The 18,152-nt window shown below is 47.1% G+C and overlaps 1 protein-coding gene and 1 long non-coding RNA gene across 6 annotated transcripts in view; one reads left to right on the forward strand and one right to left on the reverse strand.

Annotated features, from left to right (window-relative positions):
- Positions 1-18,152, reverse strand: part of LOC129386154 (uncharacterized) — a 209,086-nt gene that overhangs the window by 116,574 nt on the left and 74,360 nt on the right. For 2 of the 3 annotated variants that reach the window (XR_008613617.2, XR_011893810.1), the window contains one exon: positions 14,413-14,602. The exons of the other annotated variant lie outside the window; for it this stretch is intronic. This is a non-coding gene — a long non-coding RNA (uncharacterized lncRNA). Of the gene's footprint in view, positions 1-14,412; positions 14,603-18,152 lie in introns of those variants that run through there. 3 annotated transcript variants of the gene reach the window in all.
- LOC126536612 (uncharacterized) overlaps positions 7,276-18,152 on the forward strand; it is a 126,867-nt gene continuing 115,990 nt past the window's right edge. For 2 of the 3 annotated variants that reach the window (XM_050183646.3, XM_055073541.2), the window contains exon 1: positions 7,276-7,731. Coding sequence is in view for 2 of the 3 variants with exons in the window: in XM_055073541.2 (XP_054929516.1) it covers positions 7,676-7,731 (56 nt within the window). In the remaining variant the exon portion in view is untranslated. Of the gene's footprint in view, positions 7,732-11,595; positions 11,635-18,152 lie in introns of all 3 variants that reach the window. The other variant, XM_055073540.2, reaches the window with a different exon arrangement.

The following is an 18,152-nucleotide window of genomic DNA, read 5'->3' on the forward strand; positions in this document are numbered from 1 at the left end:
GTCGGCCACACAGATGGCAACCTCTACAACCTCGCAGATACGCTGAGACTCGACTTAGCGCAAACAGAGCAACTGCATTTGCCCTCGGCTTTTCTCACCCTTCTGGGCATAGAAACACCGACGGAGATAATCGGCTACTACCAAAAGGTACCACAGATAATATATTTGGTAGGCTGGTAGCCGTAGTTCTTTGTTCCTACCTTGCAAGCTCGTTCAGCATAAAGTTCCGAACCAACCTGTCGTCTGATGCTTTTGTATCGCGTAGTCAAGAGGTTGTGAACACATGCCGAAGACTAGCCGCTCAAAAAAATTACCCGCATGATTTCTTAATTAGTGAGCGGCAATATGAAAGCAACACAAATATATTCTCCATAAGATATTCTCCGAATCTCTTGGGTTGTAGCTTCTGGGCTTGGGGCTGTAGCGATATGAAAGGTGTCCTGCTCTCTAAAACTGCATATTCGACAGAGGAGCTTCTGTACGTTTTCAAAAAGGTGTTGTCGAGTTAGTTTTATTAAAGCACGACCAGTAGAAGTACAGCTGGGGCTCGCAGTGAGAACGACGTTCACGTGCGTGCCTGTATGCGTTGAAAATGTATGTACGTTTGATTGCATGCCTACATTCTTCCTCAGACGTGAAAACTACCCATGCCGTTCTTCTCGGTACTCTGCCACAACATACTGAAGCTTTGAAACTTGTCGCTTAACCAGGCGGCGAAGACCGGGTTGGTACGCCCAGCTGTCGAGGAGAGTGACGCAGACGCCATAATGCTGAGTGACGTGCTGCACGCGTGTCCCGCGCGCTTCTACGGCCAGTTCCTGTCCCAGAAATTCAACCGCGTCAGCAGCTTCGTGCTGCCCCGTCTCGAGCGATCGGCAAAGACCGTCGCGGCAGCCACGGACCTCGAACGATGGCGGGAACTGGACGAAGACTTACGGCGTGTACTGGGAACGTTCCTTCCCGACCAAGCAACCGAGTCGGACGGCAACGACGGGTTCAAGCTTAGCGCCACCCTCATCTACATATGGGCATCATTCGCCACAGATGGGTGCGTATGCATACTGTGGCGAAAGCAGGCAGCAGCAGGTTCGGCGTCTTGGGACTCACCGTCTCGTGTTGGCTCAAAAAGACCTCTGAAGGCGTTGAAGACAAGCAGGTTTTCCGAGTACCGCGGAACGCACGATGCAAACCCATCTTCCTCGCATTGCCCTCTGTTGGCATGCGAAGAAACAGCTATTACTAAGAAGAATGAAATAAGGAAGTTAGTGATATCGGTTCGGGAAGCAAGAATATTTTCGCTAAAAACAAAGGCGTAGGGAAGAGAACGCATCACGTTTGTTACTGTCTACTCGCAAATTAAGGTTTATTTAGGGAAAGATGGGCACCTATGCGCTTGCATGCGGAGAAAACGACTACGCAAAAAAAAAAAGCAGCACAGGTATGTTCGTCAAACAGGGCTCGAACACTAACTGATACAGGATATGAATGTGTGAGCGCACTCCTTCCACAACGCAGCAACCACCAGTTATCGGGACACTTTCCTTGTCAACACCAAGGCGCAGCGTTGTCGGGGGCGGGGCGCACCGCATGAAGCGCCAGCTCTGCGTCACTAACTGCCATCGAGCTCGTTTGAGGGCGCTGCATTTTGATGCGGCCGGACGGTTATTCACGTGACGATTTTCATTGTTCACGGGCTTTCTTTATCATCCGGAAAACAAATCAACCGTACTTGGTTAAAAACATGCCAGCTTTAAATTCCCAAATTTCCTACACATTATTCATAGACTACATGGCATTCAGAGCAGTAATTAAAGCAATAGCTAATTGCAACTGATTATTAAATTTAATGATATCAACAAGAAAATTACCACTCGACTGTGAACAACATGCACTTGGTTATTTTCGCGTAGAAGGGCCCGCCTTTATTTTAAGAAACGCTATGTATGATACCTCGGTCACCTTGTATACAACGAATTCTGAAGTAACAAATTCTGGACAACCAAATAATGTAATGTTTATTTTTATGTGACAGGAAAACTGATAGAATCAGTTTATTTTTATCGATGCGTTCATTACCATGCACACTGACTTGTTCGTGAAACGTACGCGTATATTGTAATTATTTGTCACTCTGTTTCATGAAACAGGGGTACACTGATTTCAAGGTCTGATGCAATATTCGCCTAAATAATTTACAAAAATCTAAGTACCACGTTTCTTTTTTAACTCTTCAGCTACCAAATACTACAGGGTGCACGAATGTTCGAAATTTCAAATGCGGATAGAATAATAGCTGCTAATATCCTACAACTTCGAATAGTGAATTCTCACATCGAATGCGAATCGTATAGTATACCTCCTATTCAATTCGTATTCGATTCGAGAATTTACTATTAAAAGTTCTACAATGTGATTTTCTTTTCTAGTGTGCAAGGCATAAGCACACTTATTAGAGCCTTTATTGAGGGATTTTGTTGCAGGATAGCTGCGGTTCTTAAGGAGCGGAATAAGTTCCCGAGGGAACGCAAGGGGCCAGACAACATCTAATCAAAAATTTCCAGTCCTTCAATGAGAATGGATCGCAACCTATATATAACTTCTTTCATTCGATTTGTTTTCTGACCAGTCTCACCATGTTTGCATCGTTTTAGAACAATCGGCGGTGCTGTAGATCGAATCACATTTTCTCTCCTTCAGCGATCACAACATCGTACTAATAACATGTTTCCTTCTTTCATTGCTGTCATTGTCATGGTCCCAGTTAATTGAAAGCAGTTGTTCATCGTTTAAGATCAGCTCAGTTGTTCAGACGTCGTACTGAACGGCCTTACATGCGTGTGAAATCAACAGTTTGATGAAATCTCGTCTCGTCGGGAAGTAACGGCATAATAGAAAGAAAAACAGAACGCCAACCATATGGGGTTGACAGCTATATACTGTACACGTTGAAATATACATTAACACACATGCGTGTGTTGATGTACATTCGCTTGATGATATTGCGGTGGTCTAGTGGCTATGACGTTGCGGTGCTATATGTACAAGGTGGCGGTTGCGATCCCGTGACGCGGCTGCCACATTTAAATGGGGGTGAAATGCAAATACGTTCGTGTATATAGATCTAGATGCCCGCTTGAGAACTCCAGGCGGTAAGGATTAGTCCAGAGCCTCGCCGCTGTGCCTCATAATCATATCCTAGTTTTGGCACGTCAAACCCCAGATTTTTTTCTTTCTTTGGGGTGTGTGTGTGTTTCTTTTTCTTTTTTTTTCCGAACGACCTCAGCGCTAACTTCATACTTCATGAATATCAGATTCACAAATGCGAAGATATTCCATATTTGAAGAACGCTTCTCTATAATATTCAAACTCGATTAAAATTTTCGGACACCCCAGCCAAATACCAAATTGAAGTTTCATTGTAGACTCAGTAGTTTGGACTCAGACAGTGGACTCGGCCATTCTCCGAATCCACTATTTTTGCAGTGTTGTTCTAAAACGATTGCGGTTCACTTTATCAGTCGTAAATCATAGCCCTCTACCGGCTAAGCTTTGTCGACAGCTTACATGCGGTATATATTTCAGCTGTGGCCTATAACGCCCTATACCATACCGCCGGAGATAACCAAGAGTTGTCAGTTGGCTAACTAAATGAAAACAAGGTCGGCTAGCTCCAGCATCGGTCAAGTTAACCAACAATATTGCTGACGGGGTTTTAACGGCGACTTTGCGGATACCCGTAATCAAGAGTTCTTTAAAATTTTGACGCATAAAGATCATCTTGGAGTGTGATCCCTTCATGAAGTGTTCTACGGCACACAAACCTCGTGGCATCTCAAGCATCATAAATAGCTGCACCATTCGAAATCACGCCCACACACAAAAAGCTTTTTAGCGCGATAGGGTTAAGGAGCCCATGTCGCAGAAAATCCGGCGTCGGCGTCCCGGGTCGGCATCCGGCTACGGACGTCGCCTCGGCAAAAATAATTTCTAACCCAATTCCGAGCCATGCAGACCCAACCACTTTTCTACCACCAAAGTTGTTAATATCTTGTCATTCATTCTTTGCAAAGTTATTGCTCGAAATATTGAGAACGGCAGCCCACAAACAAATTAAATGAAAAAAAAAAAACACCGACAGCGCATGTCCTTTATGTTAGCTAATCTCAGAATGAAATAGTAAAAGTGCGAAACAATAACAGGAGATCGACCCACGCAAGAGGCTGCGTTTCTACCAGAAAGCTCGCCTTCGTGCATAGCGTTCGCAGCCAGCGTTTCCCGGTAAACGATACGGTTACATAAGCTGCATTTTCACGCACCTTACCCTCCCCTTATATACGCTCGCTCTATCACCACGTCCACACCGACCCCTCCTGTACCCTCTGCCACCACCTCAAAGCCACTCTCGATCACATCCTTTTCCTCTGCCCGGCGGATCCTCCCCCCGGGGCCTGGTGCACCTTGCTACTTGGGAGGCTTGGGAGACCCTACTGCGCTCCGAGGACCCGGCCAAGCAAGCAATTGCCACAGGCCGGGCTGCCAGCGTCATGAGCCTCCGGGACATGAACGTTTGAGTGCAGTGGGGCCGTGCGGGGGCCCAAGGACATGCGTGTCCGCAACTCCCCTGTGTGCAATAAAGTTATCACCACCACCACCACCACCACCGGGAAGCATAAAAAGCAGTAAGGGGTCCTTGAACACTATCGCCTTAGGCACTGAGTCGTGCTCCCTAAAGGGCTGCAGAAAATAGCGCCTCTTCCTCTTCCCAATCACAAACTCACACACTTTTAAAGGCGAAGGTTAAGCGTCGAAATTTTTGAGCCTAAAGAGTAGCTTACGCGATTTAGACAGCAAGCGTACGTTGCGTCAAAAACCCCGTGAACCATTAACGAAAGCACATTCTCATTTTCACAACGCCAGCCTTCTTTTCGCAGCCCCCAGAAAAGTAACACACCCTCGCTCTTTTCTCTCCAGCCGCCTGCCAGCCGTGAATAACGCTCCGTGGCCTCGCGTCACCGGCTACGCGTTTCCCGTGGTGCACATCAGACCGAATGGACTGACGCTCCTCAACGACAGCAGCAGGGAAGAACGCTGCAAGTTCCTCGAGCCCAGACTGTTGCTCTAGCACGATTCGGCACCGTTTTACGTTTCTGATGTCGTTTTTTCTATTTTATCCTTCCTTTTGTCTTTCCGTGCTTCTTGACAGGCCTCTCCTTTCACGACTTTAGTGAGAAAACGCTATGGTTTTGCTCCATTTTGTGTGTTTGTACAATCGTGATTACAGAGAAACTTAACGGACACGAGGTACTCGCGCAAAACATTACCTTATAGAGCCCGATCCCTTTAAATATGGGCAAAGCGCCCACCATTGGGTTACCCGAATATTTGTTAGGACTGTCGCACACGTTGTAACGGTATAGTTACCAACAGTAACATGATATCCTTGTCATTTTCCTGCCACTTAAGCCGCTTAACAAACCTATCTCTTGCAATCATTAAGGGGTCACCATTTAAAGATACTGGACTGTCTTGCCACTTGATGCTTGCCTAATGCTTTTCATCCTTGCCTTTCTTGACGATGGACACTTTGATCCAGCACCTTACGAGAGCTTGTATGAAACGCCATCGACACATTCACTCGCAAGTTGCCTTGAACTAAAACGCCAGTGTATGCGCACCCGGCGCTTTTCCTTTTCGCCTGCACCGACAAGCTTCACCGAGTGGCGATGTCGACGCCTTCCTGACAGGAATAATTTAGGCGCTTGGAGATTTATCTCGCCATTAATTATTTGCGATCCTTGTCTGTGCAAACCCCTCTGATGCCGTGCCGACGTTCCCTTGGGTGGAGACCCTCTGTCTACTGCACGGCCCCGGCGACTTTACGTCCGGCCGCGTACAAATGTCATCGTGCTGCCGCAGTCCATCGTACGCGCCATTAGTGCCGATGCAGCGGTATAATGCGTCGTCAGCTTTCGGCGCACGACCACCACAACGCCCATTAAGTCTTATTTCCCGGCGTCGGTGGCCCATTTATTTGGATGCTGGTCTTCCGTGCAAACCAAGCGATTTGCTTGTGTCGTGCCCACTGTGTCTGTGTTGTGTTATACCGCATCGCACTTCAAACATTACGTCAGCCCTCCGCCGGAACTGGTGGTGCGCGAACTGTCGAGTGCTTTTTTTTTTTCGTTTTCTTGGCTCACGCCAGCTGTAACGAAAACAGCCCTACGCGCCTCAACAATGGACCGTCGAGCATCGCATCACCGCGCATTTGAATTCGGTTCTCGTTTGGATGGTCGAACACGCCGGCGGAGTACGTTTCTCTTGTGTTCAGTACATTGCTTGTTGTTTTTCTACTATTCCTTCTCACGTAGTATTGACTGACTGTGGATGCTCGTTCAATTTGTCCTCAAGTGACTGCACGAATTCCCATAAGTCCCCAATGTTTTTCTCCATACTCTACATATGCCATAAATATATTGCTTCTGTCGCTTTTCGCTGCATTAGTTAGCACATTCACATGGTCGAATTTCATGCTTCTTATTAGTCTCCTTGCGTGTGTCCGCAATGTGTTTACGAACTTATTGTCGAGATCTGGTGATGCATTGGTTGGAGTACAAATGCTTGTGAAGTATTTGGTAAAACATTGACTCTTGCCGCATGCTGCATTCGTGTAGTACTTCTCGGTGTGCCGCCATTCAGTGTGCGGTCCCATGAATACCTATAACTATAACTTGCCCTCCTGCCGTACAGTTGGCGTTCTCTAAGCGTTCTAAACGCGCCTTGCTTCTAATTCGAGGCATCACGAAGCGCAGTAACATTCTTTTTTCTGTATGAAATGTCAAAAGCAGTGTAAAAGCCGTATTGGCACAGTAGATAGGCTAGTTGACGCTTCATTTATACGGCGACACAATATTTTCCTCGATGTCTAGGAATAAGTAGTTAGTGCAGACTGCGGTGGAGAAAACTATGGCGTCACGAATTTAACTAGTTCCTTGCACCCGTAAAAATGTCGCGACGTTCCGCGAATTTCGCGATGGAGCATAAAGCATTCAGTTTCCTTCCCGTATTAGGCCAGTCCTGACGCCAGTGCCGACGGCTCGCCGTCTCTTAAATCTTCGATTTGGCAACCCTCCCAAGGCGTCCCCGCCCCCTTCGGCGTCGCAATAAGCGACGGCCGACTATCGTCGCGCAGGCCGCCGGCGCGCTCCGCCAGGCGGCAGCGCGCGCGGCGCGCGACACGGCAGGTCTTGCAAGGCGCGCCTCCAAGCCTCCGGGTTCCGGCGGCGGGCAAAGCGAAAGTAGTCTCGGCGCGCGCCGGATCGAACGCCACGGCGCGCACCTGCCTGGGATACGCGTTCCGCCGACGCTCGAGCGCGCAGACGGTGTCCCGGGAATGCGCGTCAGGTGAGCGCGTCGCGTGTGTTGCCTGCACCGCGGACCCGCCGTCCATCTGCACCACAGAGGCCGCACTCGTTTTGCGAAGATCGCCGGCGGATCGCGGAGTGTGTACTGCGAGAAAAAGGCCGCGAAGGCGTCGGCAGCATGTGGTTTCGGCAGCCTTCGCAAGTGCTGTGCCCTTTGCGGGCGGCGGCCACCTGTTCCACGGCGCCGGCCTGAGCCCCGGTCGTCTTTGATGCGCAAACAAGCTTCGACACACTCGGCAACAAAGGGTTGGGAATGTGCCAGCTCGTCGACGATCGGGGATTAGGAGGAGACCAGAAGCCAAAGCCAACGTGAGTATCCGTCGGGAACCGCGGTCGTGACACTTGCCGAGCTGCCTGCTTCACGCTTTGCTATCCTACTTTCAAGCATTGCACGAATTCGTAAGCGTCTTGCATCGCGTCTGGAAGCACTTCATCATTGATACAGCTAGGACTTGAAGAATGTGAAGTAAACATTCGTCCATCAGTTCGTCGAAAGAGTGACACGATAACTCGAGAATGCAATGCAGTTTGCGTTTGAATTACATTTGAACCTTTGGCGCTTCAGGTTACTGCTCCTATAATTCGTCTGCTGGCTTAAAATATTTTCGTAAGTAACAAGGACTGAAATAGTTGTGCGCGAGAAAATATTGAACCGCACGAGGAAGCACTGTCGCTCAGGTCGCACAATGTATGCCCAAAGTTCAGTGATCGGCTGCGGAGGTTTATGAACAAGAACCGAGAGGAGGAGGAGGAAAAACATTAAAAAAAAGGACAAGCAGGTGTCTTTCTGCTTGTGCGGGAGGCGCCCTTAGTCCAGGGCTCCTGCGGCTCTTGCTGTCTCCCGAGAACTAGTGCTGTAGCTGCACTTTGTCTTCGTGACCTTATACTAGCACACATATGCTGCACATAACTTTCTATTCCCTTTCGCTCGTAAGCCAAACATATTACTACAAACAACTGTGGGCTTTTATGATGTCTTGTTGCATGCAGTATTAAATCTTTAAAAGCGACGCTCGACGTGTACCGTACCGATAAAAGAGTGCATGCGAGTAAGGACCACTCCAATTACCGTTCGTTGTGGTTAGCTGACCGCTATCACAAGTAAGTCTTAGAATAAGTACTCATGAGGGGTCGAATTCAAGAATATTTTCGTTCCAAAGTGTTCTTTCCCACTGAAACACTGCCTTCGCTAATAACTTGTCGAACATCACAATTGGCTGGAATTTCCTTTTACGAACGATTACAGTGCGAGTGTTTTTGTGAATACTGGCCGACGTACACTGCAACTGCTAACAGACAGAACCCCCCTAATCCGTGATTGAATTAGCCAATAATAAACAAATAATCGACGAGGTCTTCAATGAGGGTATCAAGAGATGCAAGAATGCGAACTGTAAGGATAGGTCAAGCGACTCTGAGCGCGCGCCGGTACCGCTGTGAACCACGGCCGCGGCTGAGCGGACTTTTTTTTTTTTCACCGATCCAGTAGGTGAGGTCTTAACTAAACGAGAAGCTGCGAAATCACAAAAGCGTTTCTTCATATCGCTTGGCTTTCAATGGAGGAGCGATTCTTTAAGCCTCATTCTTCCGTTGATGCGCAACGCCAACTTCATTATCCTGCAGCGGCCGCTGCAGACACCAGTGCTTATAAGCTACGCGCTTATAAAGTGCACGGGCTCGATGGGAAAATGTGCACCTTCAGTGTGAAAGACAGTCATTGGCGACACGTCCTCAATAATTTGCATACCTCTTAACCTACCGGGCGTTGGGCAACGACTATATTTAAGTATTAAAGATAGTGAATAAAAGAAAGAAGTGATAATGAATTGGGAATTAAGAACAATTTTATAATATTATCTGACAAAATCTCCTACCGTGGCGGACTTAATTTTTTTTTCTTTAGATGGTGGCCAATTCACATGTTTGTTAGCCATATTTCACTAATGAAATTTAATCAGTAACGTTAGTGTACATTTGGCAACTACGGGTATGAAGTCGGTTAACGATGAAGCCATCTGAAGTCTGCAGCAATCTTGGGACCAGCACCATTTCAAGATCTCTTTCTCTTATGCCTGCGGCGAAATGCCTTGTCGTACTGCATTGAGAACTTTCCGTGAAGCTTGTCTTAAACGTAGGGCGGACAGAACTGCGCGAAACAGTGACGAATTTAATCGCTCATTTCGCAGTCGAATATTTAGATTCCTGGCACGCCTTGAGCACTGAACGGCTGAAATTCCACCATTGTAGCATGTTTCAACGTGTGTGGTAACGTTTATAATTAATGATAGGTGAATTTTACCTAATTAACAAGTCCATGGCCCATAACCCCAATATTTTTGGTGTTCGATCGTCATGGATATAAACGGTGACTAGCAAAAATTTCTCTGGAACCAAGAACTATAAGCACACAGCAGTCACCGAAACGCTCTGTATAACTGCGTAGTTTCGTATTAGTCTAGCTCTTCCATCTGCAACTATGTTACAATTTCATCGCTGACAAACAAGTAGAACGCCCCATAAAGGGGCTGCAGTATGTATAAAATAAAAAACGCGTAAGCATAGTACAGGTGCCTCAGAAAGTAAGCGGAGCGTGCGAGCTGTGGCCGAAGCACACCTCCCTGTGCTAGCGGCAGCAGTGCGTATAACGTGGCATGCGCGAACGTAAATTGCGATGGTCTTGCGATATGTTTTTGGCCGCTGCCTCACCGGCACCTCCGGCGAAGGAGCGCCTCTTTCAACGGTCGACGCTCGGAGAGGTTGCAGAATTTTCTACAGGTATTTATCAGTGGTAAGCAGCTCTCGCCAGAACCGTTTGCTTGATAAACGCACGGCGCCTCGCACTGTCCACTGTTTGGTTCTGTGGAAACGCGACGATCGCCGCAGCGGCCAAGCCGCTGTTTCCGTCAACGGCAGGAAAATAAAAGGTTTCTGCAAGCGCATAGAGGTTCCCCTAGCGTCGACCACTGGAATTAGCGCTCCTTCGCCTGAGCCGTTAATCAGGTAGGATTTAAAAACATACAGGTTCCCGACGGCAGCTAACTCCAGGACTTACCCGCCAGAACTTCAAAGTGCACTGCAGTCTACAGACAAGGACTCACAACTATGGGCCGTCCAGCAGGCCCGGGGTGCGCTCGAAAAGCACAAGCCTCGTGACCCACTACAAACGGGCCCAACGAGGCTAGTGCAGAGTAGAGTATAACCCCGGGTCGACGCTTGGCCAGCGTCACGACTCGTTAAATCGTCGTTTGCCGGCACTTTATTAAAGTTATTCTTATCCTTATCCTTATCGAAGGACACCGCAGATTTTCTTTGCGCATGCTACGTAGCTCGTGATGCATCTACTAGCACCGGGAGATGCAGATGAGCCAGCGCTCGCGCGCGCGCCTTTTACTTTCGGGGGCACCTGTGCGTAGTCAGAAAGAGCACTGCCAAGTGTACGGCAACGAACGCTTATGAGTATGGCTGTATTGCTTGCGAAAGTCACGCGTAATAACGTGTTCAGGATGTACAAAACGACACATATACCTCCCTATCTCGGTCCATTACGCGCGCCTTTAAGGCTCAACTTTTCTTTTTTCAACAGCCGCTTTTTTTTTTATTATGACCTGCCTTTAGTATATTTTGTTTGAGACATGGCGGAAGTATTACGCGGAATTTGTAAGCGCCACAACTGACTTACAATGTAGAAAGGAAGGCACGAAGAAAATACACGACAGGGCTTTACTCACAGCTGAACAGCTTATTAGAACCACATATGGCAAGAACCTGTACAGAAAGGCAACCACAGTGTCATGGGGTATCGCAAGAGTGACAATACCATAACAGCGATAATCCGGTGAAACAGATAACCGGCAGCAATTATTTAAAAAATAAAAGAAAAGATGAACACTCGTGGTAATATTTATAGGAACAGCAAAAAGCTCGCACGTGCGCGGAAGAGGCGTGACAGAGGCGCTATCATCATTTGCGCCAGAAAAAAAAAGTATTTTACCTCCTCCTTCATGCCTTGATCAAGTGCACCCGAAACATGTTTCTTTCCACACTACGAGTCACAAATTCGTGTTCCATTTGTCCCGCCACACGTGTCACATAGACACGTGCTAGACACGTGCCACAAAGAAATTTAATATCTAGGACTACATTATGCGCTGCGTGTACATCAATATTTTTCAGGTAAAGCGTACCATTCATGGCCCACTTCGCAGTGAAATGGTACGTACGAATATACTCAGTTGAACTTTTTCTACAGTGTTTTTATGCTATCATGCCCAGACATATTTCGATCCCGATGAATACGAATACATTAAAAGTCAAGTGATAATTTGTCGTCGATAGGAAAAGAGTGCATACGTTACTCAAACACATATCGTTGCATATTTTTTTCATGTCTCCAGTAAGCGTTCGCTGCTTCAGAGAAAAAGAAAAAAAAAAGAAACGAAAAGCAAGGCAACGAACATGAAATGTTCGTTGAAGTGCCTAGAGCTAAATAGGCGTCAGCGTTGTAGCTTTCAATATCTGCATTCTTTGTCATCCATAACAGTTGTCATTACAAGCATGTGAGAGCATCGGTGGGCTGCACGTAGGTGTTAACTCTTAAAGATCATCGTTCAATCGTAACATAATGAAGTCGGTATCTTCGTGCGGCACCACTATAGCGAAGGATTTACCATCTACAAGAAGGGCAGTCGACGTAAATCAAGGAGAAGAGAGTTGTTTTTACGTATATGAGAGTTCACATATGTAAAAGATTACTTCATTTATAGCCTCCTCCTCGCGTACGGGCCAAAAAAAAAAGTTCACATTACATGCAAAACACGCTCATTCGGGAATATTGGGCCGAACCTACGAGACCGAGTACGTTTCGGAAGCGGTTACTGCTGCGTAATTTCACGTCTGGTTTGAACTGAAAATTCCATATGAGGTTTTTTTTTTTTTTTTTTTACGTTGCGCATATATAATTCGAAAGCAAGCACCCTCGCGTCTACAACAACGCAAACGTCGCCTCACACTGCGTTCCTTTCTGCTCGTTACGGGGTGCTGACCCCCGCGCGCCGCATTCCCAGCAATGTGCTCACAGCAGATGCAAACAGAGAGCGTTGGGGAATGGCCATTATCTGACGACGCTGTTTAAACAAACAAGCCCGAAAGCAACTGCGAGCTCTCGCGACCCCGGCCCGCGCTCCGAACCGACGACGACAGCAAGAAGCCGCCCTCCCCACGGAATTCTTCTCCACACGTCGTGCATTATTGAAACAAGTTTCATCGGCACGAGCGCAACAACAAGAGAGTACAATGCCAAGCGAGCACAAGTAAGCTACTCGTGCCAAGCTCGCAGAGCACGAAAGCTTCGAATTCCGCGCGCCTTGTTCACGTTAACTCGCCGCTGCCGTACAGAATTCCAAGACGCCGAATGAACGTTAGGTTAGGAAGCGAAGAGAAAGGGGAGAACGCCTCTTTCTTGCGGGGTTCGCTGCCTTGGCGACCCGCGCTCGTGGCCGTAATGAGCCGCGAAACCGGCCATTAGCCCCCTTGGAAAGTAGCGTCTCTTAGCGGACCATTTTTCGGTTGTGGCTGGCTAGCACGAGCTTGCGAACGAACGACTGAAGGAGCGAGTCGGGTTTGCCAACAGTACTCTTTTTCTTCCACTACTAGGAAAAGAATGCTCGTGCTCTGGCCGGCTGGAAAAGGAGCACATCGTCACGCTTCCGGAGTGGAAGCCCGACGCTTCAACACAAAGCTATACAAACGCCGTCGTAAGCAGACAGCGTCCTCACCATGACTGGAAACAAGAGGGCTGGGACGGACGCTTTTCTCCATAGCAACGAATAAGACTTGTAAGAAAGCGGAGATGGTGAACCAGGCGAATCGGTCTACATCGCTGCGCAACGCGACACAATGCGATAACTCTTAAGCAAGGGCGAAGTACCTTGAAATGAATGTATTGGAGACGAACGGAGGAACAGAAGACATTGAAAACGACGCTGCCAGCAATAAATGTTCGATGCGTAACGGCGGCTACGAACTGAGCGAGAAATATGATGCAGTAAAACTTTGATTTGAGCGAGTTGGTTCATGGCAATTCAAAAGACGCAGCGCGACTGGGATGGCGACAAAGAAACACAAACCGCGCTTTTGTTGTGCTTTGTGGTTCTTTGTTTCCGTCCCAGTCCTGCTGCGCCTTTTGAATGAGCGAGGAAGTCCGGAAAGCTGTGAGCTCATCCGCACCTTCGCGGACCTGCGCCTTGGCTATTCGAAGGTGCAGAGTGTACAAGCGTATGAATATTGCGCGCTATCAAGGGTTGTACTCTTGTTATAATTTTACGAATGAAATGGGCGATATTTCCTGTTGACGCAGTAAACACGCAAAAATAATTACTTCGAAGGAGAAGTGGTGAATCTAGTTCTAATAATTTCTCAATAAACAACGCAGGTCCGCTTCAAAAGTTTCACCGTGGTCAGCCGTGCGACAAAGAGAAACTTCGTTCCCTGCTGCATTGTTGCTAATAATTGCCGAGAGAATTCGTCGGTACATCGTCTGCGCATCCGTACGCATGGGTTGACCACGCAGATGGAATTATATCCGGCAATTTCGTCACTGTATTGCTTTTACTTCCAATTGGTGAGTGCCTGTACTCGGCATTCACTCCAAATTTCTCGTTCTGAGCTAAATGATCTGTTTCTACAAAGTCGTCAAAGCGGTCATCACTTATTCAGAACTGTTGTCCTTTAAGCAGATCCATCTTCCAGCTCAAGCACCTTCCAGCTTTGAAGCAAGTGGACACGCTCAAAGGAGTCACACAGTGGCACTTCCACTCTGCGAGTGTTCCGCTGTTCCCTCGACGTTCCGTGGCTTGCGAGACCAAAGACGATCCTTCTTGCCCCAGTCTAGCCTGACAGAGACGCTTCATTATGCGCCGATCATTAACATACCCCTGCCTTGCGCCATCAGGCATCACGTGGGCAAGTGGTGCCAAGAAAACTGCTCTCGGTGAGGCATGCGTGCTAACACTGTTTTATAACTTGTTCTGCTAGTCCTTTACTTAGTTTGCTTCCGCCGCAAGGCATAATCACTGTACAGCGCTGTCAACCTCATCACGGCGATCCCAAATCAGGAAGTTATTTCGCTTCTCTGCATGGTCCCCGTAAGCGAACTAACAGCTCCCAGTCTTTCATGGCGGCACTGCAAAAAGACGAGGCACAAAGGGAAACGTCAGCATCAGTACAAGGATCTCTAATGATTCGTCCAGTTTTCAGTTTTCTACCAGATCGCTTCTATATCCGTCCTTAATTCACTGACTATTCTGCTTGTGCCGGTGTCATTGTTTTCATCATTGACGTCCTGGTTGTGCAGGTTTTTTTATTCAGGGATGTAAAGTCACTATATTTCGCGGCGCCATTACTGCACAACTCCTATAGTAGCGCGGCGCGGTCTTCGCGTTCCACTTAATGCATACCAGCCGAGCTCCTCCTCTTGTTCGACATCTGTGCGGTGAAGTGCGCACGGGTGCTGCCTTGCTGCTACAGACAGCTCCGGGAAGATGGATGTAAGCGCATACTTTTTAGGTGTTTATTATGCATCTTTGTCTACTCGCTATCGTTTTTATCTTGAGAGTTCTTCCCGCTGCCGCTTCCCTCGTTTGACATGCACCTAAATCTAGGAGTATAAATACACTCCGGATAATATTAGTTTATTCAGTTTCTAGTACTTTCCTTGAGCATCCAACAAAAGTGTCATTGAAGTAAAGAACGCGGCATGCTGCATATTCTTGAGCGCGGTCACGCGAACAATTATTGCTCGCTGTTGATATGACATTTTAACATCGCAATAATACATCGTGTTCCGCCTTTTCTTCCTTTTTTTTCTTTTGTATATAGCTGTCGACTCCATAGTTACGCTATGAGGCCTCAATTCGAAAGCGCCACGAATAATTACACCAACGTCTATGCGACCAGTTTGAAACGTGCGCAAGTGCAGTGCGGCTTCGCTTGGGCTCACAAGCAGTTCGAGCAAGCCTCAGTCAGGCCGGTTCGGTGCTTGAAGGCCGTGAAATAACCACGTCGCCTAAAGCTGCCAAGGTGACCCATCCAATTGTAGGCTACCCTTGCAAACGCAGGGGGAACCTCTCTGCCCGGTTATCACGTCGAGTGATGAACATTCTCTGCTTTGGCCAGCATCGCCACAATGTGTCTGCGTACGCGTCACTGGTGTATAACACCACGAGACCGCTAGACTAGGTTTAGGTGACGTGAGTGTAGACCCCGGATTTACATCCGAAGCCACAGTGCACTTTGCGCATGCGTTGAACTTTGTGCGTTAAAAAAATACTCTTGAAAAACTGAGGCGCCAAACTGCATCTGCGGGACCCAGAGCTATATAAAAACCCATGACAGACATTTAGTCCCTGTATAGATTTAAAGTTTGCACGGAGCGTTTATCACATGAGTTAAGCGTCGCTCCAATAAAAAATGAAAAAAGAACAGTATGAACATGCGTTCGTCGAGGTTGCTCGAAAGGAGGAAGAACATTTGAAGTTGAAGTTGAAGTTTATTTACATCGCCAAAAAATCAACGATGCGGGTAGGCCCGGGCAAAAAAGTGAACACAATCACTTGAGGGACGCCCGAGCCCCCCTGTACAAGGCATACAGCGAGAACGCAAAGTGTAAAAGTCATAGTAACACTCTGGCTATTTAACAAGGGCAAAAATATCTCGTATATGCATGAGTTTGTGAACAAAGCATAAACAGAAAAAACACAGCATAATAGTAAAAAAAAACACAGTAATGCAAAGCAGCAAGATAAAATTACACAGGATACATCGCAGAAAGATACGAAAAAAAAAATACATGAACGCGGCTTTCAAAAAGAAGATATTAGTGAATTAATGCACTTCTCATGTCAACAAGTGAACATGTTTCAGGAATTATACCCCTTGACAATAATTTATTCAAAACAGTGGGCAGGTTATGTCGGAGCATCTGTTGCCCGTACATTGTACGGAAGAAGGGAATGTGCCAAATTTCTTTTTTGCGAAAGGAGTATTCTGAAAGATTTTGACTGAGACAGGGTAATCGAGTAATCGAGTAAGGACGAGTAATCTAGCATAACATACTTTATTTTTCCCTGAAACTTCGTGACAGGCTTCAGTTAGGTAAATACTGAAAAATAAGTGAGAAACCTTCGGAAATGAAGGTATTATCCCAGATTATTTTTCTCCGCGCACAAATGCAAGCACTCGAAATGTCAGGAGCGCACAGGATCCTGGCAGCTAGCGTTCTTTAGTTTCTGCAGCGCGAACTGGGCCAGCCATAGTAACTTCCAAGAAAGGTGCGTAAGATCTAACCATGCATGCAAAGTATAGATCTTATTTTGATATCATTGTTCTCATGTGTTATTTTTCACTTGGCAAGCAAACTTCTCTATCACTGTTGGGTCTAATAAAGGCAAGCTTCTCGTTGTTTGTTTTTTTCTTACTTTCCAACGAAGCTTTTTATTCACTATGATCGATTTCGTAGCTTACCTGGGCTCTTCTCGTATATGTATGCTACAGCGACCTTTATAGGCGTACGATGCTTATATGGGCGGCATCACTAACGTTTCAGTCAAGCTGTCGTATGCTTACGGTTCTTGCAAACCGAGGCCGTTATTGCTGATCTCCATAGCGCGGGAATCACCTACACAAAGAAACGACGCCCACGGCGCTTCTTTGTTTATGACTACGTCACTTGCGCTGTCTTCTAGCTAACAGTGAACCAAGCATTCCAAGTTATAACCGTGCTGCGCTGATGTCACCGAGCCGCGCCATGCGTTATCTGTCATCGGCATTGACAATGCACCGGACGTCCATGTGGTTAACCTTCCTGCTTTTCCTTGTTTTTTCTCGTTCTGTCTCTCTGGCAATACACGAAATAAAATTCCTCACCATTGGCAGAGAAGAGCTTCGAACTATAGACCTCCTATTTCGAGGCGTTCGACTGCGCCAATGAACGCTTGGGGGAGCTACTGCTGTTTACGAAGCGTACAGTGCATGTCGGAGGCGCATGTCAACTATAAAAATAAAAAGAAAGTATTCAAGTTTAATAACCAGCCTATGAAAGTCTACTACTGCAAGACAGAGGCCACTTCAATGTATCTCCACTTGCCTCTGTACTACGTCGACTAAACCGATCCGATCTCGCCAATCTTTTGCCACCTTTCATTAATGTTTCCTGTTCCCAGAACCCCCCTTTTTTTTTCACTTAGTTATGTATTTCATGGTATACACCAAGTGCCTATACCTTCACTTTTTCTTCTTAATCACCCCTAAAATACCCTTTACTCAACTTTCATTCCTCACGCATGGTATATGATGTAACTTTGCGCCTAGATCGTTTTTCCTTTTCACTGCTTTTCACTGCTGTTTTTCCTTTTCACTAAAAAAAAACTGGTGTTTTGCGTGCCAAAACCTCAACATGATTATGAGGCAAGCCATCGTGGAGGACCCCGGGCTAATTTCGACCACTTGGGGCTCTTTAACATGCACCCAGTGCTCGGTACACGGCCGTTCTTGCATTTCGTCCCACTCGACATGCGGTCTCTGTGGCCGGGATTCGATCTGCTTCCTCACTCTGTTTTTAAGTCATAGCGATATGTAGCTGCGCTCCTGTGTAAATCGCGCAACGTGACACAGACGAAAAGCCAAAGTCGCTACGCCACCTCGGCGGGTCGCGATACCATCAACAAGCGATGAAG

The sequence above is a fragment of the Dermacentor andersoni genome, chromosome 4 (genome assembly GCF_023375885.2).
Source record: "Dermacentor andersoni chromosome 4, qqDerAnde1_hic_scaffold, whole genome shotgun sequence".
NCBI lineage: Eukaryota > Metazoa > Arthropoda > Arachnida > Ixodida > Ixodidae > Dermacentor > Dermacentor andersoni.